The following is a 25,969-nucleotide window of genomic DNA, read 5'->3' on the forward strand; positions in this document are numbered from 1 at the left end:
AATCGGAACTGTAGCCACTGGCCTACACCACAGCAACACCAGATCCAAGCCGTGTCTGCGACCCACACCACATCTCCCGTCAACGCTGGATCCTTAATCCACTGAGCAAGGTCAAGGATTGAACCCGCAACCTCATGGTTCCTAGTTGGATTCGTTAACCACTGCGCCACTATGGGAACTCCTAAATATCTTTAAAAGTAGTAAAAAAGCAAAAACAAGGGAGGTAAAATAAGAAAAAGAGGTAATCTTTGTGGTCAAAACTTAGGTTAAGAAATTTGTCCTATTTCAGACCTACAAAAATATAGGAAAAGATAAAGAGAGAAAAAAAGTAACATATATTCATGGATCCATTTCCCTACTGAAGAAACAGACAAATACAAATAAATTTGAAGGTTCTTATGTGCCCTTTCCAAAGGCATCCACCCTCCTCCCAAAAGTAATCTGTATTCAGAGCTTATTCTGTATTTGATGTGCATCATTTCCATGTATTTCTCTATACTTTACTAGGGACATAGTTGTGTCCCACTATGGAAGACATTGCACATAATTTTTTAACTCCATATAAATGATTTTATTTTATGTATTTTCCTGTAATTTGCTTTTTAAATTCAACACTGGATTTGGGATGATAATCCATGTGGATAGGTGTTACTCTTCTTCATTCTTACTTATCATACGTATTACTCTGTATACTACAATTTATCCATTATCATGCTCAAGAATATTAATATGATTTTCAATTTTTTGTTATTAAAATCAGTGCTGCAACTGAATTTGTTTTTCTCCTCTCTTTATTTTGTGGCATGTAGAAGCTCCCAGGCTAGGGATCAAATTGGAGCTACAAGTGCTAGCCTACACCACAGCAACAGCAACGCAGGATCCAAGCTGAGTCTGCAACCTACACAGCAACTCAGGGCAACCCTTTATAACCCACTGAGCGAGGTCAGGGATAGAACCAACATCCTCGTGGATACTAGTCGGGTTCTTAACCTGCTGAGCCTCGACGGGAATGTCTGATTTTGGTTTTTCTAAACTTACAGAACACTTTGCAGAGATTAATGACATTAAAAATTCAGTCATTAAAACCATGACTCACAAAGACACATGTACTCCAAGGTTCACTGCAGCACTATTTTCAATAGCCAAGACATGGAAACAACCTAAATGTCCATCGACAGAGGAGTAGATCCAGAAGATGCGGTACATATACACAATGGAATATTACTCAGCCATTAAAATGAATGAAATACCAGCATTTTTAGCAACATGGATGGACCTAGAAACGATCATGCTAAGTGAAGTCAGCCATACAATGAGACACCAACATCAAATGCTTTCACTGACATGTGGAATCTGAAAAAAGGACAGATGGAACTTCTTTGCAGAACAGATGCTGACTCACAGTCATTGAAAAACTTATGGTCTCTGGAGGAGACAGTTTTGGGGGTGGGGGGATGTGCTTGGGCTGTGGGATGGAAATCCTGTGAAAATGGATTGTGATGATCATTATACAACTACAGATGTGATAAATTCATTGAATAATAATAATTAAAAAAAATTTAGGATGTTCCTTTGCCCTACACAAGAGAAAAAAAGATTTAGCTAGCATAGTTCAAAAATACAAATTGTTGGGAGTTCCTGTTGGGGCTCAGCAGTAGCAAACCTGACTAGTATCCATGAGGATGCAGGTTCGATCTCTGGCCTTGCTCAGTGGGTTAAGGATCCAGTGTGGCTGTGGCTGTGGCGTAGGCTGGCAGCTGTAGTTCCAATTTGACCCCTAGCCTTTTAACTTCCATAAGCCATGGGTGTGGCCCTAAAAAGCCAAAAACCAAATTATTGGAGTTCCTGCTATGATGCAGAAGGTTAAAGATCTGGTGCTGTCTCTATGGCAGTGCAGGTCCAAACCCCAGCCCAGCACAGTGGATTCAGGATCCAGTATCACTATATCTATGGTGTAGGTAGCAGCTGCAGCTCACACTGGATGCCTGGCTTGGGAACTTCCAAATACTACCAGTGTGACCAAAAAAGAAAAAAAATACATGAGTTCTCATTGTGGCTCAGCAGGTTAAGAACCTGACTGGTATTCATGAGGATGTGTGTTCGATCCCTGGCCCCACTCAGTGGGTTAAGGATCCTGTATTACCACAAACTGCAGTGCAGGTCGCAGATGCAGCTGGGATCTGGCACTGCTGTGGCGGTGGCACAGGCCAGCAGCTACAACTCTGATTCATTCCTTAGCCTGGGAACTTCCATATGTCACAGGTATAGCCCTAAAAAGACAAAAAAGAAAAAAAAAATTGAACAAAATCAGAAGATCAGTAGAATTAAAGATCCATACTCAAGGACGTGATTAAAATGCAGGTTTTAAAACTATAATCTTGCAGTATATTGTCTTACTTTTAAAATTTTTGATGGGCAACTCTCCCACCCAATCTTAGCACTAATGGGAAATAAGAAAAAATATATAGTCATTACTAAGTAGTATAGTATTTTAATAGCATCTAGAAATAAATGCATTACTTATTTATACACATCCAAGGATACTACTCAGAGTACCACACATACTCAATGTCAGCAGGCAAAAGAGATATGCAGGACACCTAGGACACCTAGGAGATAATGAATATTTTGGCAATGTAGTCACAAATACTTACCCTTGCCCAATTTTTTCATATCTTGTATATTTTTTCTTAGGATCACCTATGCTTACAATAGTTCCTATTTTAAACAAAAATAATACAAAGTTGGAAACTGAGTGAAGCATTTTTAAACTGCAAACAAATTTTGATAACATTATTTCTTTTAATAAACTCTAATGATTTCACAACAGTAGCTTTCAAACATAAAGCTCTATTTCAAAATAATGTATGTTTCCAATACAAAACACTAAAGAGTAGGTAATAAAAATAAAGTATCAGAAGCAAGAAGATACACTGTTTCCACTAGGTTAGAACTCCTAATTGAAGTCTTGCTTATCCTATCACTTTCTCAAAAATGACCACTTTTACTTCCCCGGGCTGCAGCAGTGACAACACTGAGCCACCAGGGAACTCACAAAAATGATGTTTTAGAATAAGCAATTGTATAGTTTCCCTGAGACTAAGGGGTTCCTCAGGATGTGGCATATGGGAACTGGGAAGTTCCTGGGGAAAGGACAAGTTGATTATCCTACTTTTCATACTCCACCAAAATGTATGAAACTAATGATAAGTTATCAAACTACTTAATATGAGAAAAAAATCATACTCAAATGAATAACCCTAAAAGGCTTTTCAGACTCTTCTCATATATCTTCTATCTTTCAATGTATTTAGGAAACCACTTATTACTATCAAGATTACTCTACTTTAATGCAAACTAATCATATATCTGTTTTAGGAAAGCTCACAAAGTCACAACCAAGAAACAGGTTTTAAAATTAGGATATTGTACACAAAACCCTAATATCCTTATTACCAGTAAGTCAAAACACTAAATTTTCACTTAAATTTTCACAAGGTAAAAGGAGAGAAAGGCATATCAAAGAAATTTAGAGAAAGAATCCAGTTTTACATAGGTACCCAACCTCAAACATACAGCCAATATATAATATTTTTCCTTGATCCCTCTAGGTCACGGTCCTTTGTAACCATAGCTGCTGTAGACTTATAATGAGACATTACTGCTACCCTCTCTCTGGCACTTTGTGTATTATTTCCAGTGCCTGATCCAGGCCAATGACAGTTGATGGATGAAAATGAAGAAGAGAAAAAAAAATACATTTTATGTTTACACATATATCTATATAGGACATTCTGTTTAGTTATTTAGGTACATTCTGTGTTATAGAGATGTGCATAAACACATACAAACTTCCTCTCATAAAGTTTCCAACTATTATCCTTAGATTTGGCCCTCTGAGAAAACGTATTACTCCCCAAAATACTGACTATTGCAAAGATGCTGCTCACTAGTCAGCGTATAATAATAAACAAGCAAAGAAGACCATTATTTCCCCTTTACTATAATTTAATTGAAGCTGTTGGTTTTAGAAGAAAATTGTTTTTTACATTTCAAGCCAAAAATATAAAATAAATTAAGATACATCTGGGCCAACTGTTTCAAGAGCTGTTAACAATTTAAGAATAATGTAAAATGTAGGTAACATACTTAATTTCTCCATAATCTCTTCATCTGTCATTTTGGCCTTCTTTTTCTGTTTGTCTGAAGTCTTGGCACCACCATCAACATTAGAATCACCAACTGGAGCAGGAATAGGATCAATTACAGACCGTGTATAAATCTGCAGAGAGAAAGAATTAATTAGAGTTGAAGAACAGTATTTTTAGTTATTCTTACTGGCACACTATTTAGTTCTTTGATTTTTGCCAACAACAAAGTAATCTGTCTCTTGCGTTCAAAAGAATGAGAATAAGATTTTCAGATTTGTCTTATAAAAGACTGGGAGCTAAGAGGAATAAACATGAAACATTTTTCTTTGGTACATCACGTAAGTATTTTTTCTTTCTTTTTTTCTTTTTAGGGCTGCATCTGTGGCATATGGAAGTTCCCAGGCTAGGGGTCAAATTAGAGCTGCAGCTGCCGGCCTACACCACAGCCACAGCAATGCTGGATCTTTAACCCACTGAGCAGGGTCAGAGATTGAACCCACATCCTCCTGGATAGTAGTCAGGTTCATTACCACTGAGCCACAATGGGAACTCCTCCACTTATGTATTTTAAAAGTCTCTGTAGCAAAGCAGATGATCTGTGAACGAAATAAATCTAAGTACAATCAGATCTAAAATAACATAATAAAAAAGAAGCAAAAAATAGTACAAGTTTGAAAACGTTTTTTTCTAAAAGAGAGAAATACAGGAGTTCCCATCGTGGCTCAGTGGTTAACGAATCCGACTAGGAATCATGAGGTTTCGGGTTTGATCCCTGGCCTTGCTCAGTGGGTTAAGGATCCGGTGTTGCCGTGAGCTGTGGTGTAGGTTGCAGACAAGGCTCGGATCCCGAGTTGCTGTGGCTGTGGTGTAGGCCGGTGGCTACAGCTCCGATTGGACCCCTAGCCTGGGAACCTCCATATGCTGCGAGAGCAGCCCAAGAAATGCCAAAAAACAGACAAAATAAAATAAAATAAAAGAGAGAAATACAGAGCAAAATAATGGAAATCTTGATGTTGAACTATTATTAATTTCCATAAAACTTTTTATATAAATATAATTTCCACCATTTTATTTCAAACAGCCATTTCTAAGTAGTAAAGAAAACACAGCTTTCTATCACTAGATGAGGGTCCAATGGCAGTCCTCCGAGCCCTACTTGTCTATTGTGCCAACACCTCACCATACTCTGCTGCTTTTATTTGTGTCAGAACAAGGCAGACTCTTTTTGTCTCTATCTAAGGTTGTTATTGTTAAAATTCTCCCGTAGCTGTTAGAGATTTCATTGAGCAGCCTTGTGAAGGCTTTGAGAAAAATGTAAAATGGGAGATCAAATATATAATTTGGATAAAAGGTAAGCTCCAAGTTTTAGATACAGTACTTATCTGAACTGAGATAAAGGTAGAGAAATAGATGAACTCCCTCGAAAAGATGGTGTAATAAAGAAAGAAAAAACAATGAGAGTATTTTCACTTTTTTTTTTTCCTTTTTAGGGCCACACCCAGGCTATATGGAAGTTCCCAGACTAGGGGTCCAATCAGAGTTACAGCTGCAGGTCTACGCCATAGTCACAGCCACATCAGAGCTGAGCCGCATTTGCAACCTACACCATAGCTCACTGCAATGCAGGATCCTTACCACCATGGGCGAGGCCAGGGATCAAACCTGCAACCTCATGGTTCCTGGTCGGACTGGATTCGTTTCTGCTGAGCCACAACAGGAACTCCTATTTTAACTTTTAAAGAAAACTAGTTTTTTGATGACTAGTGTTTAGGTAAATTTCTCATACTGAAATATTTTAAGTCTGAAGACTTCTTAGAAATTAATCACTGGAATTCGAATACAAATGGCTGTTGTTAAAAACATACAGGTACGGACACGCACAATCTAATTCACTAATCAGAAACTCACTGATTTTGTATGATCTGGTCGTGGGGCAATAACAGGAGGAGCAGTCTCTTCATCATCATCATCTTCCTCTGTTACTACTGCTGACGTTTCCGATCCCTTGGTATGCAGCTGCATTTATCACATGAGCAAAGGAAGGAGGACAAGTCAAGTATTAGGATACTTTAGAATATGACTACCTCTCCTTTTTAACATACCTGAAAAAACTATTTAATAGCTCACTTCAAAACAATAGAACCTCACTGGTACTAATCTTATAATCATTTTAAAAAGTAAAGGCAATTGTATACATTATAGAAAAGTAAGTTTATAAAGCAGATATATATAGTAAATACCAGTATTCTTTTTTTCTTTTTTCTTTTGCTTTTTAGGGCCACACTCATAGCATATGGAAGTTCCCAGGCTAGGCATCGAATTGGAGCTACAGCTAACAGCCGACACCACAGTCATAGCAACGTGGGATCCAGGATCCGAGCCTCATCTGTGACCTTCACCACAGCTCACGGCAATACCTGATCCCTGATCCATTGAGCAAGGTCAGGGATAGAACCCACATCCTCATGGATACTAGTCGGATTCATTTCTGATACTCCACAATGGGAACTTCCCAATTACAGGTTTTTTTTTTGTTTTGTTTTGTTTTCTGAGGCCATACATGAGGTATATGGAAGTTCTCAGGCTGGGGGCTGAATTGGAGCTGTAGCTGCCAGTCTATACCACAGCTATGTAGGATCTATGTAGATGCTGTACCACAGCATCTGTGACTTACACCACAGTTCATGGCAACACCAGATCCTTAACGCACTGAGTGAGGCCACGGATCAAACCTGCGTCCTCATGGATATTAGTTGGGTTCGTTGCCACTGAGCCACGACAGAAACTCCCTAATACCAGTATTATTAAGAGAGAATTCATGCCTTTTAACTAGTTCAAAAATAAACAATCACTTCATTTTTTAAGTCCAAAACCAAAAATCTTCTGGGCTCTGTATAAGTTAGAGAGTCATTCTCAGTTATTTAAAACAGCCAGACTAGAGTTCCCTGGTGGCCTAATGGTTAAGGACCCAGCATTGTCACTTCTGCAGAGCAGGTTCAACTCCTGGCTCATGAACTTCCACATGCCACAAGTGCAGCCAAAACAAAAACCAGCCAGATTCACCAACAAAGTTGTGGCTAATGAAGGAAAAGAGGAAGGCATTATCCTTTTTTAAGTTTTTTGGCTGCCCCCCACAGCTGTGGCAACACCAGATCCTTAACCCACTGCACAAGAGCAGGAACTCCAAGGCATCATCCTTTATACAGAGTTTATTATATGACAGGTGTGCACTAGGTAGGTATTTTACGTGATATTATATGCAGTCAAATAACTCCAGGAGATTGTTTCCTCCAAATTAAGGAATGGAAAATAAAACAACTGTTTGCAGGAAGTATTTGTGCTTACATGATAACTTAAAATTTCAGACAACTCTGAAGATTTTAACAGGCTTCCATTGTTCAGTATATTTCCATAGTCTATATTCAGTAGGATGATGCTACAGGAGAATGTTGGCAAGTTCTTTTTTTTTCTTTTTAGGCCGCACCCACGGCATATGGAGGTTCCCAGGCTAGGGGTCGAATCAGTGCCAGCCACAGCCACAGCCATAGCCAAGTGGGATCTGACCTGCATCTGTGACCTATACCACAGCTCATGGCAATGCTAGATCCTTAACCCACTGAGTGAGACCAGGGATCAAACCTTTGTCCTCATGGATACTAGTCAGATTCATTTCCACTGAGCCACAAAAGGTACTCCTGTTGGCAAGTTCTTTGTATTCATGTTTATATATAGAAACGTTATCAAAAGTAGCTAAACTACTCTAAAGATACCAAGTTTTAATTACTTTAAGCATCATCTAAGGAAATTCTATTTGCTTAACATGGCTTCTTCAACTTACCAAGTGGGTAGCAAAAAAATACATAATTAAGTAATTATTTCTTTTCTTTTTGCTTTTTAGGGCCACACCCATGACATATGGAATTTCCCAGGCTAGGCGCTGAATTTGAGCTGTAGCTGCTGGCCTATGCCACAGCCTCAGCAATGCTAGATCTGAGCAGAGTCTGTGACCTACACCTGAGCTCATGGCAATGCCAGTTCCTTAACCCTGAGTGAAGCCAGGGATTGAACCTATACCCTCATGGATACTAGTTCAATTTGTTTCCGCTGCACCACCAAGGGAATTCCTAAGTAGTTATTCCTGATGGATGTAATTTATTTTAGAAAGTAAAATAAAACTGAGTTTTTTGGTGAGGATAACTGAAATTAGAACAGGAGCTATAAGAAATAACATATTAACTTACTGCTGGTGTTCCAGAAGGGAAGCCATCTTTCTCTGAATACAAAACAGAAAATAATGCTAAGTTCAATTCAAAAAATAAAACAACTTCTCTACAATAAAAGATAAAGCAGAGCAAGTAAAATATTCTTAGACTGATTTCAAGTTGAATTAAGTCAAGAAAAATATTATCAGTATTCAAACATTAATTTATATAAGTTTATAGAACTCAAATTTAACAGAACTCTGTAAATTTGCTAAAAACACTGAACTGTGTACTTCAAGTGGGTGAATTTTATAGTATGAAATTACACCTTAATTTAAAAAAGCTTACACCTCTCAATCTGTAGTTATTAAAATAAAACATAAGTTTATTTATAGCAATATTTACTCCAGCAAATTGCCTACTGAGGAACTTAAAGCAACCAACCACTTAGACAATCCTAAATGTGCAAAGGAAAATTGTTTAATGCTTTACTTTTTAAAATGCCCAGACACACACACATAGAGATTCATATATATGTATTAATATACCATTTTCTGTTCAAAAACTGTAAAGAGATTATTCACTCACACAGATTGACACAAAAGTTCTAGGGACAAATCTGACCTTTTGCTTATACTAAGTAAAAAGGTCAAAATCATTTGCCAAGTGGTCTCTATTTCTTCCTTCAACAAAGCCCTTATTTCTGTAAGGATGTAATCAAATAAGTATAGTTAATTAAAACTACATGTATGATTTTAGCTCAATCATACTGTTTTTTAAACTATTTATGACTTGAAAGGACAGAGAAATATATTAAGTGACACTGGAATGTAATTAGCAAAATCTACATCGAGGGAAACAGGACTGATGATTCTGTTTTTCTTTAACAAATAAATTGTGGAAAAGAGGGAGGGAGAGCTAGTGTGAGGGAGGAAGAGCCTAAATACCAAGAAATTCAAGAGATACAGCAATCAACTGTAATGGATGGACTTTCTTCTAATCCTTATTTGAACAAATAAACTAATTCTTAATCTGGTGATATTCTATTTCTGGTTTGAAATTCTTTTAGTTCTAATGCTTACTTTATGTTTATATATTTGATGAGTTTCAACTTTTTTTTTTTTTTTGCTTTTTAGGGCTGTACCAACACACATGGAAGTTCCTAGGCCAGGGGTCAAACTGGAGCCATAGCCACCGACCCATGCAACAGCCACAACAATGCTGTGTCTGAGCTGTGTCTCAACCTACACCACAGCCCACGGCAACACCAGATCCTCAACCCACTAAGCGGGGCCAGGGATCGAATCTGAAACCCCATAGATCCTAGTAGGGCTCGTTAACCACCTAGCCACAAAGGGAACTCAAGTTTCAACTTCTGAGTAGACAAACATTTTTTATTTCAAAGTCTATATGCTTATATATAGTATAGCAACCCTTCTCCTGCCCCACTAACAATAAAGATATTCCTAGTATGAACATGCCTATAAATCAGCCTCTTTCCATTTTATTGCTGGAACTCATTCAAAAACAGTGAAGAGACAACAAAAGACCAAACACCCACTTTTGGCAAAACCAGGAGATTGATATAATCCCCAGATTCCAAATTATGCCTAAGAGCTGCCCACATCAGTTTACAAAAGACAGATCTACGCAGGGGAAAAAGCTGAGGCAACCACCGCAGCTTAGCTTTTAATTTTTCCAGAAGCAATCTTTTTATCTACAAGTGCTCCCCAACTCTGTGATCCCATTTAAGCCAGCCTTTTACCACGGTCTGATGTCTTACCAGGAGGAGTAAAGCTCAGGTATTTCTGCTTTACTGTGTTGGAGTCATAGAACTTTAAGACATCCAGCACAGCCTGAGGATTCTTCTTTTGCTCTAGTTTGGTGATATTGGAGGTCTGTAATAATCGAGCCCACTGTTCTGGCATGCCCTAAGAAAGAGGGATTCAGAAATTAGTTGTTTTGAATGGCTCTAATAAGATCAATTTCCAGAGGTTAAGTGACAAATCAATCTACACAATTGTGCTCTGGCTAAATTCTAAAAGGCCTGGTTTTCTGAATCTATTTTGCATAATTATAATCATTAAGCTCAGCTCCCTAGGAAAAAGATAATACAAACACTTTTATAAGAAAAGAAAAACACTAAGAATTCACGGTTTACATATAGACAGAAAAGTTAACTTCAAGCTTAATACTGAAAGGAAAGTTTGAGTACTGCTTGATAAATGAGTCCCTACTAGGTACACTTACAGTGAATTCTCCAGTGACAGCATCAAAACCAACATGGATGGTGTGCTCAAAATCAGACGGAGGAGAAATTTCTGGCCTTTCCTTCTCTTTCTTCTTACTTCCTAGAGGGCATTAAAAAAACAGCTTACTTAAATAAGATTAATAAAGGTACACATAATCCTGTTCACATTTTCCCTAAAACAGATTAGGAACAAAATTATTCTAAAGAAGAGATTTTCCCTAAAAACACTGGCTCTTAAGGAAACTGACAAATCAAGTACTGAAACTTATTCTATCAAGTGGGGGTGGGGTCAACGAGTGTCTTGATTAAAGAGACGCATAGACTAACCCAGCACCAGGCCTGAATAAAAGCCTCAGAACAGGAGAGAAGGCCACTTAGAATACTGGTTCTCTCATCAATGAAGAGCCCTCAGAAAATGACTCATTTGGAAAATAAAGTTTATCAAGTCCTATTTCAAGTGAGCTATCCACATCTAGAAAGAACAATTTACATTACTATGACTGTGGAAAATATATACTATATACAAGGGCCATTTCACCTTTCTTACCGAACTCTACTCTTCCTTTTTTTTTTTCTTTGCTTTTTAGGCTGCACTTGCAGCATATGATAGTTCCCAGGCTAGGAGTCAAATCAGAGCTCTAGCTGCCGGCCTACGCCACAGCCACAGCAACTCGGGATCCAAGCCAAGACTGCGACATATACCATACTTCACAGCAATGCTGGATCCTTAATCCACTGAGTGAGGCCAGGGACTGAACCTGTGTCCTCATGGATACTAGTTGGGTTCACTACCGCTGAGCCACGATGGGAACTTCTAACTCTCCCTTTTTATTGAAGTTAGTAACTGCTATACTTTAGGATTTCCCAGTTTTTCTGTGGTTCCATCAGTTATTTTTGCAACATTTCTGCCACATACCTATTAATAATATTCTCTCTAAATTCAAACACATCAATCCCCCTCATTCCCAAGCTACCATGCTCTCAGAACCTTTTGCTCTAATATGCAGCAGTTTATGCCTAGGCTTCTGGCACAGCTACTAGTTCTAGGACATTCCTTCACTCATGCTAGCATCTATTTTCTGTATCTTATGTTTTTCTCTTCTTGGCATACCTCTTTAACTGATATTTCTTGACTATCTATATGTGTTTAGGTTGAAAATATCCCCCCCTCCCCTCTGAATTTCTTCTAATTTCCAGTGTTGCCGTTTAGAAGGCCGATGCCACTCTGATTTTCATTTTGAACCACTACTGAAAATCAACTGACTATATATATGCATGGCGCTATTTCTGTATGTTCAACTCTGTTGGGATAATCTCTTTATCTTATGCCAATAGTATCGGACTATCTGGATTACTGTAGCTTTACAATAAGCATTGAAACTACATAGTATAAACCTTGTAATCATTTCTTTTCTAAAAAATTGGCTCTATCCTAGGTTTTTTGCATTTTCACATGAATTTTAGAATGAACTTGATTCTACAAAAAACCTGCTAGGATTCTGACTGAGACGGCATTGAGTCAATAAATCATTGTTGGGAGAACTGATTTAATAACAATATTGAATCTTCTAATCTATGAAAACAGTGACTCTCCATTTATTTAGGTCTTTTTAAATTTTTCTCAGCAATGTTCTTTTATTATTTTTTTATTTTGGCTGTGACTCTGACATGTGGAAGTTCTCAGGCCAGGGATAGACCCTGCACTATAGCTGTAACCAGAGCCACAGCAGTGACGATGCCATATCACCAACCCATTGAGCCACCAGGGAACTCCTCTCAGCAATGTTTTATAGTTATCACTGTACAGATGTTCCTGCTTTTGTCGGATTTCTGCCAGAGTATTTCAAAAAGCCTCGTGCCATTGCAAATGGTACAATTTTTAAATTTCATTATTCTAGAAGTTTGTGTAGAACTAGTAATAGCTCTTCCTCAAATGTTTGCTAAAATTTACCATGGAGCCATCTGAGTCTGATAATTTTCTTTGTGGGAAGGCTAGTCACTATAAACAAAATTTTCCTAAGAAACATAGGATTGTCAGGATTTTACCTATTTTTTCCTTGAGTGAGCTTTGAAAACCTGTGTCTTTCAAGAAAATTTCCCACTTTATCTAATGTATTGAATTTAGTTGTATAATATTTGTTCATAATATTACCTTATCTTTAAATAACTGTAAAATCTAAAGAGATGCCATCTCTGTCACTCTCAATATTGGAAATTTGTGTCTTCTTCTCTGCCTCCCCACTACCCCACCAAGCTTGATAAAAGTTTATTTTATTGATATACTCAACAAGTTAGTTTTTTGGTTTCATTAATTTTTCTGTATTTTTTAAAAATTCCATTGATTTCTTTCTTTTCTTTCTTTTTTTTTTTTTGTCTTTTTGCTATTTCTTGGGCCGCTCCCATGGTATATGGAGGTTCCCAGACTAGGGGTCCAATCGGAGCTGTAGCCGCCAGCCTATGCCAGAGCCACAGCAACGCAGGATCTGAGCCGCATCTGCAACCTACACCACAGCTCACGCAACGCCGGATCATTAACCCACTAAGCAAGGGCAGGGATCAAAGCCCCAACCTCATGGTTCCTAGTTGGATTCGTTAACCACTGCGTCACGACGGTAACTCCTCCATTGATTTCTACTTTGATTTTTATTATTTATCTTCATGTACTTACTTCGGATCTCATCTGCTCTTCCCTTTGAGTTGATTAAAATGACAGCTGAAATCACTGATTTGAAATTTTTTTTATCTTTTCTTTTTTTTATATCCCCATGAGCAATATATGAGGGTTCTGGTTGCTCCACATCTTTAGTAATATTTTGTTGTCAGTCTTTGGAATGTTTGCTGTTTTTTATTATTTTTATTTTTTTTCTCAATAGTCCCTTGTTTTTCTTAGTTTTTTTTTTTAATTGTTATTTCCCCAATACAATTTTTTTTTCCTACTGTACAGCATGGTGACCCAGTTACACATACATGTACACATTCCATTTTCACACATTGTCATGCTCCACCATAAGTGACTAGACATAGTTCCCAGGGCTACACAGCAGGATCTCATTGCTAATCCATTCCAAAGGCAATAGTTTGGATCTATTAACCCCAAGCTCCCAATCCACCCCACTCCCTCCCCCTCGGCAACCACAAGTCTATTCTCCAAGTCCATGATTTTCTTTTCTGTGGAAAGGTTCATTTGTGCCTTATATTAGATACCAGATATAAGTGATATCATATGGTATTTGTCTTTCTCTTTCTGACTTACTTCACTAAGTATGAGAGTCTCTAGTTCCATGCATGTTGCTGCAAATGGCATTATGTCATTCTTTTTTATGGCTGGGTAGTATTCCATTGTGTATATATAGCACATCTTCCTAATCCAATTGTCTGTCGATGGACATTTGGATTGCTTCCATGTCTTGGCTATTGTGAATAGTGCTGCAATGAACATGCGGGTGCATGTGTCTCTTTTAAGGAGAGTTTTGTCCAGATATACACCCAAGAGGGGGATTGCAGGGTCATATGGAAGTTCTATGTATAGTTTTTTAAGGCACCTCCATACTGTTCTCCATAGTGGTTGTACCAGCTTACACTGCCACCAACAGTGCAGGAGGGGTCTCTTTTCTCCACACCCCCACCAGCATTTGTTATTTGTGGATTTAATAATGATGGCCATTCTGACTGGTGTGAGGTGGTACCTCATAGTAGTTTTGATTTGCATTTCTCTAATAATCAGGGATGTTGAGCATTTTTTCATGTGCTTGTTGGCCATCTGTACATCTTCCCTGGAGAAATGTCTATTGAGGTCTTTTGCCCATTTTTCAATTGGGTTGTTGGCTTTTTTGCTGCTGAGTTGTATAAGTTGCTTGCATATTCTAGAGATTAAGACCTTGGCAGTTGCATCATTTGAAACTATCTTCTCCCATTCTGTAAGTTGTCTTTTTGTTTTCTTTTTGGTTTCCTTTGTGAAATCTTTCTTTTCTAATACAGACGTTTAATACTATAAATTTCTTCTAAGTACTGCTTTAGCAACATCATACAGATATTTGAATTTTAATTTTCATCTAGTTTAATATATTTCTTACTTCAATTATTGGGAAGGCGGTTTTTTTTTTGGGGGGGGGGCGTATCCACAGCATGCAGAAGTTCCTAGATCAGGGATCAAACCCTTGCCACAGCAGCAACCTAAGTCACTACAGTGACAACACTGGACCCACTGTGCCAAAAGAGAACTCCTATTGGGAAGTGTTTTTATTTACTTTCCAAATTATTTCCAGAGATCTGTTACTAATTTCTAACTTAATTATATTGTGGTCACAGAATATACTTTGTGAGTTGAGTCTTCCTGAATTTATTGATAGTTTTAGAAATTTTCTGTCTACTTGTTCTACCAATTATTGCAGTGTACTAGAATCTGCAACTATATTTGTCTATTTCTTCCTGTAATTGTTTTTGCTTTGTGAATTTTGAAGCTCTGCTACTTAGTGCATAAATGTTTAGTTTTGTTATACCATATTGATGACTAGACCTTATGATAATTATAAAATATTTTACTTCTTATACCTTAACTATTCAGAAGAGTATGTCTTTTTTTTTGTCTTTTTTTGCCTTTTCTAGGGCCACTCCCATGGCATATGGAGGTTCCCAGGCTAGGGGTCGAATTGGAGCTGTAGCCACTGGTCTATACCAGAGCCACAGCAACTCAGGATCCGAGCTTCGTCTGCAACCTACTCCACAGCTATGGCAACACCGGATCCTTCACCCACTGAGCAAGGTCAGGGATCAAATCCACAACCTCATGGTTCCTAGTTGGATTCGTTAACCACTGAGCCATGACGGGAACTCCAGAGGAGTATGTCTTTCTTTGGCGCGGCGGGGGGGGGGGGGGGGGGGGGGGGGGGGAAGGGGTTATCCTGTAGCATATGGAAATTCCCAGGCTAGGGGTTAAATTGGAGCTGCAGCCATAGCCACATCCCCGACCTATACCACAGCCTGCAGCAACACTGGATCCTTGATCCACTGAGTGAGGCCAGGGATTGAACCCACATCTTCTTGGATACTAGTCAGGTTCATTACCATTGAGCTACAAGGGAACTCCAGAAAATTTATACATATATATATATATATATATATATATATATATTTTTTTTTTTTTTTTAGGGCTGCACATGAGGCATATGGAGGTTCCCAGGCTAGGGGTTGAATTGGAGCTGTAGCTGGATCCGAGCCACATCTGCGACCTACACCACAGCTCATGGCAATGACGGATCCTCAATCCACTGAGTAAGGCCAGGGATCAAACTTGTATCCTCATGGATCCTAATCGGTTCATTAACTGCTAAGCAACAAAGGCAACTCCAGAGAGGAGTATTTCTTGTCTAAAATCTACTTTGATATTAACATAGCCAGTCCAGGTTTCTTTTCATTGTTAGCATACTTTACTACTTTGTATTCCTAAAAATATCTGTGAACTTTGTTCTGGGACATAGATAAATGCTTCTAAGCTGTCTATTCATAAAGGAGAGAAATACACTTAGAAAACAAGTGATCCCTTTAGGTATTATTTTTAAACTTTTGTTAGGCAAGACTGGAGCAGCATTTAACCTAGGGCTAATTCTGTCCCACTACTGAGGCAAGACCTCCATCCAATATTTTGTACTCTGAATGATGGGAACAGGAAATATTCTGGGCACTGTGTGAGCTTAAGGGCTGTTTCTTCTAATAATTTCCAGTAGTTTTTTTTTCTCCAGCTTTGGGTAGCTTCCTCACATGTATGTGCTACTGAGGACTCAGTATTTTCTCTCTTTCTGTTCAGCTCTTTTCTCTCTGGTACTGATTCCTAACTTGCAGCCTTGGTTTCCCCAATTCTCAGCTCTGTTTTTCAACTTTAGGAGACCATTTAATTGTCTCTCCCTATGCTATAAACTCTCAGGCAATAAGTTAAATCAATTGTAGGATACACCTCATTTGTTTCCCATCTCTTAGGCATCACTTTCCTTTACTGTTTGATGTTCAATGTCTTGAAAACTGTTGTTTTGTGTATTTTCCCCCAGTGTTTTTTTAATTTTTTAATTTTTTTTCCTTGTAGGGAGGTAAATCCTTGTTACTCCACCTTGAGCAGAAGAATAACAGGTCTTGTTGTTTTATCTGTGGTATAATGAAATTTCAGAATGTTGTGATATGATATGGTCTTCATTCATTCATTGTGTTGAATACTCAGTGACAACCCTTCCACCTGGAAATCATATTCTTCAGATCTATGAATTTTTTCCTACTCTTTGATTATTTTCTTCGTCATTATTCCATCCCGCCTGGTCTGATCTTATAACCGTTATCTTTCTCTCATATACTTCATCTTTGTATTTTTAGCCATCTGGGAAATTTTTCTTGACTATCTTCCAATTCTCTGCCTATTGACATCTTTTGCGTTGGTAATCTTAACTACTGATAGTCCAAGAATTATTTTTCATTGTTCTCTTATTGATCATTTTCCTGAGAATACTTTTGTTACTTCATGGGTATACTTTATCTTCTCTCTGAAGATTATACTGTTTATATGTGTATAGAGATTAGGTTTTTCTTCCCTCCTTGTTTCTTCTACATTACTTTCTTTATCCCCTGTTGTTTTGCACTCTTACCTTAAGGGTTTTTTCCTCAAATGTCTGGTGATCCTTTGCTGTCTACTCACACAGAAAAGTATTAAGTTAACTAGGAGATAAGTCAGCTTTTTCATTAAAGATGGGGATAGGGTATGGGGTATCCAAAACATTTTTTCCCCAAGACATTCTGTTTATTCAAAGAAAAATCTTTCAGTCTCTTTTCTGAGGGCTTTGACTCAAGATAAAAGTTCTCTAAAAGCACAGCAGAAGAAAGGAGTTCAGTATGTTAACTTTCTAGAATCTGCTTTTTTTATTCTGATACTATAGCTTTCTGACTCCTCTCACATGAATAAGGACCCTCTCAGATTTAATTCTCCTCCAAATAAATGCAAATATCATTTTGTTCTTGTGTCCTCCACAAGAACAGAAGTTATATTTACATGGCTATGGGATAAAAGAGGTGCCCCCCAAGGGCCTCCAACTCATCCTACATAGACTTTCAATCAATTCCCCTCCCCCACTTTTAGCTTAGTATTACACACAATCCCCCCACCCCACCCCCCACTGTGTGTCTCTAAATCCTGAGTCTCTGAGATTTTTTACAAGGGAAGATGGTTCGTTTCTCATAAACATTCCTCTCCGCAAATGCTTAGGATGTCTTCTCTGTTCTGCTTAGTCAGTTACCACTTCTCCACCACTTCAATCTTCCAAATACATATTGAAATCATTTGTATATTACTGTCTCCTCTCCCATTCTCTTTGCCCTTGCAATAGAAAAAACAAACAAACAAACATTTTTTTTTTAAATTATCATTTTTGTTGGGTCTGGGGAGAGTAAATAGAGGCATGTGGTCAATTTGCTGCTATGTTTAACCAGAAAATTCTCCTAATAGGCCATGGTAGGTATGCAGGGCACAATGGCTGTGGAAAGGAGCACAGGGAAATGCAACTATTAAACATAATATAAATTTTGCTACCATTACAACTCTTGTAAAACAACTTAGATTCCACTAGACTGTGAGTAATCTGAGGTCATGCCCCTACTTTCTCTATTATTATTCTGTCCTTTGACTTCTAACTTGGCATCTGGCATATAGGAGGAAATTTTTATTAACCAACTATAAATGAATAGTTTACTTTTTACATTGACTCTGAACCAGTGACAGAAAAGAAAAACATACAATTTCATGTACTATATAAAAGTATTTGTTTCTTCTTTTTTTAAAAATCTTCTCACCATCCTGCTTCTGATATCTATATAGCTGGGAAAGGTGCTATTTTCTTATATGACTCTGATTATAGATGACTGGCCCAAGGTAGTGATCTAATTCAAGCCATGTCCGTCACAGTTCCCCACACACTCCCAGCCAATTAGCTTGGTCCAGGGGTAAATACCTAAGTCAGACTTGGCACCCTTAGAATCAGTCTCTAGCCAGTGAACACAGGAAATAAAGGCCAGGAACAATTGAGGGCTGTACTTCCTAATGCACAGGGAAATAAAAAAAATAGTCTGATAAAAGAAAGAAATATGATCATACACATAGAATAGGGAAAAAACAAGACATATTGCAAGAGAATCCCTCGTTCCTATTGTGCCTAAGGCCTAGCTATATTTTTCAACTTGGGAATGTTTAAAAATTTAGAGATATTTAATAAACGTTTCATATATAAAAGGAGTATAGAATAAAATGTTAAAGAAGAGAAAATGATTAAGCAGAACTTGAGACACAATACCCTACAAATCTGCTTAATTTCATTTGTTTTTATATAACACACATACACATAAATACTCCCTATATTTCACTAGTCCTAGCAGGACAGGAAAGAGCTATTAAAAACGGTACTAAAACAAAAAGATACTGAAGCATATCTCAAATCAAACAATGTGCTGGAAGAATATTGCTGTGTAAACAGAATCACTACTTTATTACTCTGAAATCCAAGAACTACAAGGACCACCACCACCAAAAAGCCACAGTCATCTATCTACAGAAGGTCCACTCAATAACTGGATTACTTGATGGGAAGTAATGGACCAGGGAAAGAAACTTCTTTTAATAAAAATGCACAATTTGAGAGTGGCACAGCAGAAACTAATCTGACTAGTATCCATTTAGATGCCGGTTTGGATCCCTGGCCTCACTCAGTGGATTGGGGACCTGGCATTGCCATGAGCATGTGTAGGTAGCGGACACAGCTCGGATCCTGTGTTGCTGTGGCTGTGGCTGTGATGTAGGTTGGCACCTGTAGCTCCTATTCAACCCCTAGCCTGGGAACTTCCACCTGCTGTGGGTACGACCCTAAAAAAGCATAAAAAGAAAACAAGCACAACTTGTTAGTCTACTAGGGTAAAAAAAGACTCAGAATTATTTTTCAACTTCATGAGACAACAAAAAAAGCAGGCAGGTAGCAATCTTCAACTAAGAGGTGGGGACCATGAGTGATACACTGCACAAAAAGGTACTTAAAAGAATCCTAATCCTAAATATGCCACTACTACATCCTTTAAGGCCATCTTCTTTTAGGCTACACTTGAGCTAGAGTCCAAGGCTAAAAATGTCCCTACTTCTTTAAAAGGAAGACTTTTCTGTTTTAACAGCATCAGTGTCACCCCTTTGCTCTTTTTGCCTTTTCTAGGGCCATTCCTGCGGCACATGGAGGTTCCCAGGCTAGGGGTCTAATCACAGCTGTAGCCACCGGCCTACGCCAGAGCCACAGCAACTCGGGACTGCAACTGGGACTGCAAGCCGCGTCTGCGACCTACACCACAGCTCATGGCAACGCCAGATCCTTAATCCACTGAGCAAGGGCAGGGATCAAACCTGTAACCTCATGGTTCCTGGTTGGATTCATTAACCACTGTGCCACGATGGGAACTCCGATCACCCCTTTGTTCTAATGACGCAGAACAGTTTCAAACTGCTGACAAGTTTACTTGTCCCACCACACAGAAGGGTATTCTCTAGGAAATAGGCAAGAGTATGGGCTACTATTACTAATCTCAGAATTAGATTTTTAAGCCAGAAGGGACACTTACAGTTCTAAGTCTGTCATCTTCATAACCAACTAGAGGTGACAGTGTCTACAGCTTGAATAATTAGATGTGAAAACTGCTTTAGTTTATAAATACACACCACACAACACTAAGTAACTGAATATAGCTTTTAAAAATAAGCCACGACAATGGCTCATTGCCATTTTCATTATGAAAACTACTGGACTCATTAAGCCCATTTCTCACCTGGACTACTGCAAAATCCTCCTAACTAGTTTCCAACTTCAGTCTTAGATCTCCACCAAAAACTATTTTCTGCACAGCTACCAGTCTTGCCTATGTAAGACAGAAATGTGACCAGGTCTTTCCCCTGTTTAAAATTCTGTAATGGTTCCCCAGGAAACAGGATAAAATCTGAGCTCTACAGCATGGAATACAAGGCCCTTTATGACCTGATCCTTGCCCACCTCTTTATTTAGCCTCTTCTGCTGTCATAGTTTCCTTTACACATCATGGTGTAATTCTCTCTTGCTCTCTGCTTTCAGATCACAATGGACATATCCTCCGTGAATGTGCTAGGATTCCTCCTATGGCTGGGCCACTGAAACTCTTTTCTAGACATGGAACACACTTTTAAACTATCAAAATCTGGAGTTCCCGATGTGGCGCAGCAGAAACGATTCCGACTAGGAACCATGAGGTTGTAGGTTCGATCCCTGGCCTGGCTCAGTGGGTTAAGGATCTGGTGTTGCTGTGAGCTGTAGTGGAGGCTGTAGACGCGGCTTGGATCTAGGGTAGGCCGGCAGCAACAAATCTGATTAGACCTCTAGCCTGGGAACCTCCATATGCCTTGGGTGCGGCCCTGAAAAAAAAAAAAAAGGACAAAAGACAAAAAAAAAAACACATCTATCAAAATCCTACTATTTTCACCTACTCATCCTATAATCTTCAGCTCTAATACCAGTTTCTTTAGAAAGCCATCACAGACATGACAAACATCTTACTCTACCCCTATTATCACTTCTCACAGTTTGAAGTTATAGGATGCAGTTTCTGATTACTTCCATGAGGGCAGGGATATCATTTGCTCTACTTACATGTAATGTCTGATGACTCACAAAGTGCAAGAGACATAATTAAGAGGGTTGTGAAAAGTTTATGCAGTCAACTTGTTATAAAAGGTATAATTTCTTTTTTTTCCCCCTTGACTTTTTATGGCCACACCTGTAGCATATGGAAGTTCCTGGGCCAGGGGTTGAATTGGAGCTGCAGCTGCGGCCTATACCATAGCCATGGCAACATGGGATCCAAGCCACAACAACTTTCGGCAACACTGAATCTTAACCCACTGAGCGAGGCCAGAGATTAAAGCATCCTCACAGAGATAATGTCAGGTTCTTAACCTGCTGAACCACAATGGGAACTCCTATAATTTCTAATTTTCTTTCTCTCTTCTTTCCTTCTTTCTCTCTCTCTCTCCCTCTCTGTCTTTTTGTCCTTTTAGGGCCGTACTCACGGCATATGGGGGTTCCCAGGCTAAGGGTCTAATTGGAGCTGTAGCTGCCGGCCTGCGCCACAGCCACAGCAACACCAGATCCGAGACATGTCTGCAACCTACACCACAGCTCACAGCAACGCTGGATCCTTAACCCACTGAGCAAGGCCAGGGATTGAACCCACAACCTCAGGGTTCCTAGTCAGATCTGTGTCCTCTTCGCCATGATGAGAACTCCAATTTCTAATTTTCTTAATATTTCCAGTAATACTAACTAAAACCAATAATTAATAACTGAAGATACTCTAGAATCTTTTTTTTTTTCCCTTTTGGCCTCCCAGTGGCATAAGGAGTTCCCAGGCCAGGGATCAGAACATGCGTCCCAGCATTTCAAAGACACTGTTGATCCTGCTGTGCCACAGCAGCAACTCAGTCTTTTTTTTTTTTTTTAATGAAAGTATTAGCTGCCTGTTAATACGGACTGCAATAAGGGATATAAATTTGAATAGAATAAAATCAATATATTTATTTTTATTTATTTATTTTTTGTCTTTTTCGGCCTGCACCTGAGGCACATGGGGGTTCCCAGGCCAGAGGTCGAATGGGAGCTGTACCGCCGGCCTATGCCACAGCCACAGCAATGCCGGATCCAAGCTGCATCTGCAAACTACACCACAGTTCACCACAACACTGGATCCTTAACCCACTGAGCGAGGCCAGGGATCGAACCTAAGTCCTCATGGATGCTAAGCAGATTCATTTCTGCTGAGCTATGATGGGAACTCCCCAAATTACTATCTTTGGACTAGCCTTTACATTAGTGATGACAAAGATCTTAGGATTGTTTTAATTTTTTTAAATAAAAATAACGTTTTCCTCTTATTCTTCTGTTTCAAGATGACAGACGAAGCACAGACAGTAGTCCTCCCCTTTTATGCTACACTTCTTTATTCATTATGGAACAAAATCTATGCGGAATACCCAAAGAGGAAGAACAGTTAGAATAAAACTAGAGGAGTTCCCATCGTGGCGCAGTGGTTAACGAATCCGACTAGGAACCATGAGGTTGAGGGTTCGGTCCCTGCCCTTGCTCAGTGGGTTAACGATCCGGCGTTGCCGTGAGCTGTGGTGTAGGTTGCAGACGAAGCTCGGATCCCGAGTTGCTGTGGCTCTGGAGTAGGCTGGTGGCTACAGCTCCAATTCGACCTCTAGCCTGGGAACCTCCATATGCCGCAGGAGCAGCCCAAGAAATAGCAACAACAACAAGACAAAAGAATAAAACTAGAAAGAGCAACAGCAGCTCAGGATATAGGCAGGAGAATGCAACTGCAGATAGATTTCTGTATTCATAGAAACATGAATGTGCATATACATCTACTTTCCTGACCCTCATTCCTAATCCTGAAGGTTCAAGTCCCTTCAAAAGTACTATGATGGCCATTCTGGCTGGTGTAAGGTGGTACCTCATCGTGGTTTTGATTTGCATCTCTCTAATAATGAGTGACGTTGAACATCTTTTCATGTGTTTCTCGGCCATCTGTATGTCTTTTTTGGAGAACTGTCTGTTTAGATCTTCCGCCCATTTTTTGATGGGGTTGTTTGTTTTTTTGGTATGGAGCTGCAGAAGTTGTTTATAAATTTTGGAGGTTAATCCCTTGTCAGTCGATTCATTTGCAAAGATTTTCTCCCATTCTGTGGGTTGTCTTTTTGTGTTGTTTAGGGTTTCCTTTGCTGTGCAGAAACTTTGAAGTTTGAGTAGGTTCCATTTGTTTATTTTTCTTTTTATTGTCAATACTCTGAGAAGTGGATCTGAGAAGATGTTGCTGAATGGCCATCATCCAAAAGTCTACAAACAGCCAGAATGGCCATCATCCAAAAGTCTACAAACAGTAAGTGCTGGAGAGGGTGTGGAGAAAAAGGAACTCTAGTACACTGTTGGTGGGAGTGTAAATTGGTGCAACCATTGTGGAAAGCAGTATGGAGATTCCTCAGAAAACTAAATATAGAACTACCATTTGATCCAGCAATCTCACTCCTGGGCATCCATCCAGAGAAAACCACGACTCGCAAAGACACATGTACTCCAATGTTCATTGCAGCACTATTTACAATAGCCAAGACATGGAAACAACCTAAATGTCCATCGACAGAGGAGTGGATCCAGAAGAGGTGGTACATATACACAATGGAATATTACTCAGCCATCAAAAAGAACGAAATACCAGCATTTTTAGCAACATGGATGGACCTAGAAACGATCATGCTAAAGTGAAGTCAGCCATACAATGAGACACCAACATCAAATGCTTTCACTGACATGTGGAATCTGAAAAAAGGACAGACGGAACTTCTTTGCAGAACAGATGCTGACTCACAGACATTGAAAAACTTATGGTCTCTGGAGGAGACAGTTTGGGGGGTGGGGAGATGTGCTTGGGCTGTGGGGTGGAAATCCTGTGAAATCAGATTGTTATGATCATTATACAACTACAGATGTGATAAATTCATTTGAATAATAAAAAAAATGAAGAAAAAAAAAGTATTATGAATCTGACTAGGAACCATGAGGTTGCAGGTTCGATTCCTGGCCTTGCTTGGTGGGTTAAGGATCTGGTGTTGCCATGAGCTATGGTATAACATTAGATGAACATCAGAAATTCACCTGAGGATTTAAAAAATTAAAAGCAAAACCAAAACTGATCCCAGGTAAGCTCCTGAAGACTGATTCAATTGATCTGGACATGGAAGCAACCTAAATGCCTACTGATATAGGAGTGGATAAAGATGTGGTACATATACACAATGGAATATTACTCAGCCATAAAAAGAAGGAAATAATGCCATTTGCAGCAACATGGATGGACCTAGAAACCATCATACTAAGTAAAGTTAGGCAGTGAAAGACAAACATCGTTTGATATCACTTATATATGGAATCTTAAAAAAAGGATACAAATGAACTTATCTGCAGAATAGAAACAGACTCAGACTTGGAAAACTTATGATCATCAAAGGGGACAAACAGTTGGTGTGGAGGGAAGGACTGGGGGTTTGGGATTGGCCTATGCACACTGAGGTATATGGAATGACTGGCCAGTGGGGACCTGCCATGTAGCACAGAGAACTCTATCCAATATTCCGCGATAATCTATGTGGGAAAATAATCTGAAAGAAAATGGATGTGTGTATATGCATAACTGAATCATTTCGTTGTACAGCAGAAATTATCACAACCTTACTAATCAACTAGACTTCAATAAAACTTTTAAAAAATGGGAAAAAAAGATTAGCAGTAGGAAGTTATTACATCTTAGATATAGTAAACATAAAAAAGAAAGGACTTCAGAAATCATCATAAAAAAAAAAGTAATGGATGTTAATTACAGACCTCAAAAGCTGCTAAACCTAAAGACAATCAGAGCCATCTCTAGGACCCCAGTACCTTCACTCTCCCTTTGTTAGGGGGAGAGTTAGTTACTTCAGTTAGTTACAACTGAGAAGTATTTCTGGTAAAAAGGAAAAGAAATGGGAATTAAAGAAGTGAAAGATTCTTCTTTTTCTCTTTTTTTTTCTTTTTAGGGCTGCACCAACAGCACATGGATATTCCCAGACTAGGGGTCGAATCAGAGCTGCAGCTGCTAGCCAACACCACAGCCATGCCAGCACTGGATCTGAGCAGCATCTGCGACCTACGCTACAGTTTTCAGCAATACTGGATCCTTAACCCACTAAGTAAGGCCAGAGATTGAACCTATATATTCCCATGGATACTAGCTGGGTTCTTAACCCACTGGGCCACAATGGGAACTCTAGTGAACTGAAAGATTCTTAATATGGTCAGAGAGACATCCAAGCTCTTTCACATTTATGTAAATGTATATTCAATTTGCTCACAAATCCTACCATTTACCCAAAGTGCTGTACCCTTTCTCTTTCGTGCTCTTCTTTTCCCCTTTCCAAGGCTGTCTTTAAGTATGTTTTATCCTGTCTTAAGCATTCCCTACCCCATTTTGTATTCTTTCCATAGACAAGTTATTTCAACCATTAGAGTAATTTCTTCTGGTACTAACTTCCATAATTTTTTTTCTAATCTCCACAATCATAAATATCATGTTTATACTGTCATTTTTGGGTTTTCCTAATTAAAGTAGGAAGTCCACTGACTTACTACTATGGAAGATTAGGATTTAGTGCTCTTTAACACATACATTTTTCATCTTCTTCCCAGATACACTTTTTGGTTCATTTCCTCATTTCCCCCTTTATCTTTTTTACTTAATCTAGTCTA

The 25,969-nt window shown here is 38.9% G+C and overlaps 1 protein-coding gene across 2 annotated transcripts in view; it reads right to left on the minus strand.

Moving 5' to 3' along the window:
• The window catches only part of PAK2 (p21 (RAC1) activated kinase 2), a 102,607-nt gene that overhangs the window by 23,179 nt on the left and 53,459 nt on the right, over positions 1–25,969 (minus strand). For both annotated transcript variants that reach the window (XM_047789531.1, XM_047789540.1), the window contains exons 3-8: positions 10,604–10,704; positions 10,137–10,284; positions 8,393–8,424; positions 6,060–6,167; positions 4,150–4,282; positions 2,655–2,718 (exon numbers count right to left, since the gene is read on the minus strand). In XM_047789531.1, the coding sequence (XP_047645487.1) occupies positions 2,655–2,718; positions 4,150–4,282; positions 6,060–6,167; positions 8,393–8,424; positions 10,137–10,284; positions 10,604–10,704 (586 nt within the window). The remainder of the gene's footprint in view (positions 1–2,654; positions 2,719–4,149; positions 4,283–6,059; positions 6,168–8,392; positions 8,425–10,136; positions 10,285–10,603; positions 10,705–25,969) is intronic.

The sequence above is a fragment of the Phacochoerus africanus genome, chromosome 1 (genome assembly GCF_016906955.1).
Source record: "Phacochoerus africanus isolate WHEZ1 chromosome 1, ROS_Pafr_v1, whole genome shotgun sequence".
NCBI classification, from domain to species: domain Eukaryota; kingdom Metazoa; phylum Chordata; class Mammalia; order Artiodactyla; family Suidae; genus Phacochoerus; species Phacochoerus africanus.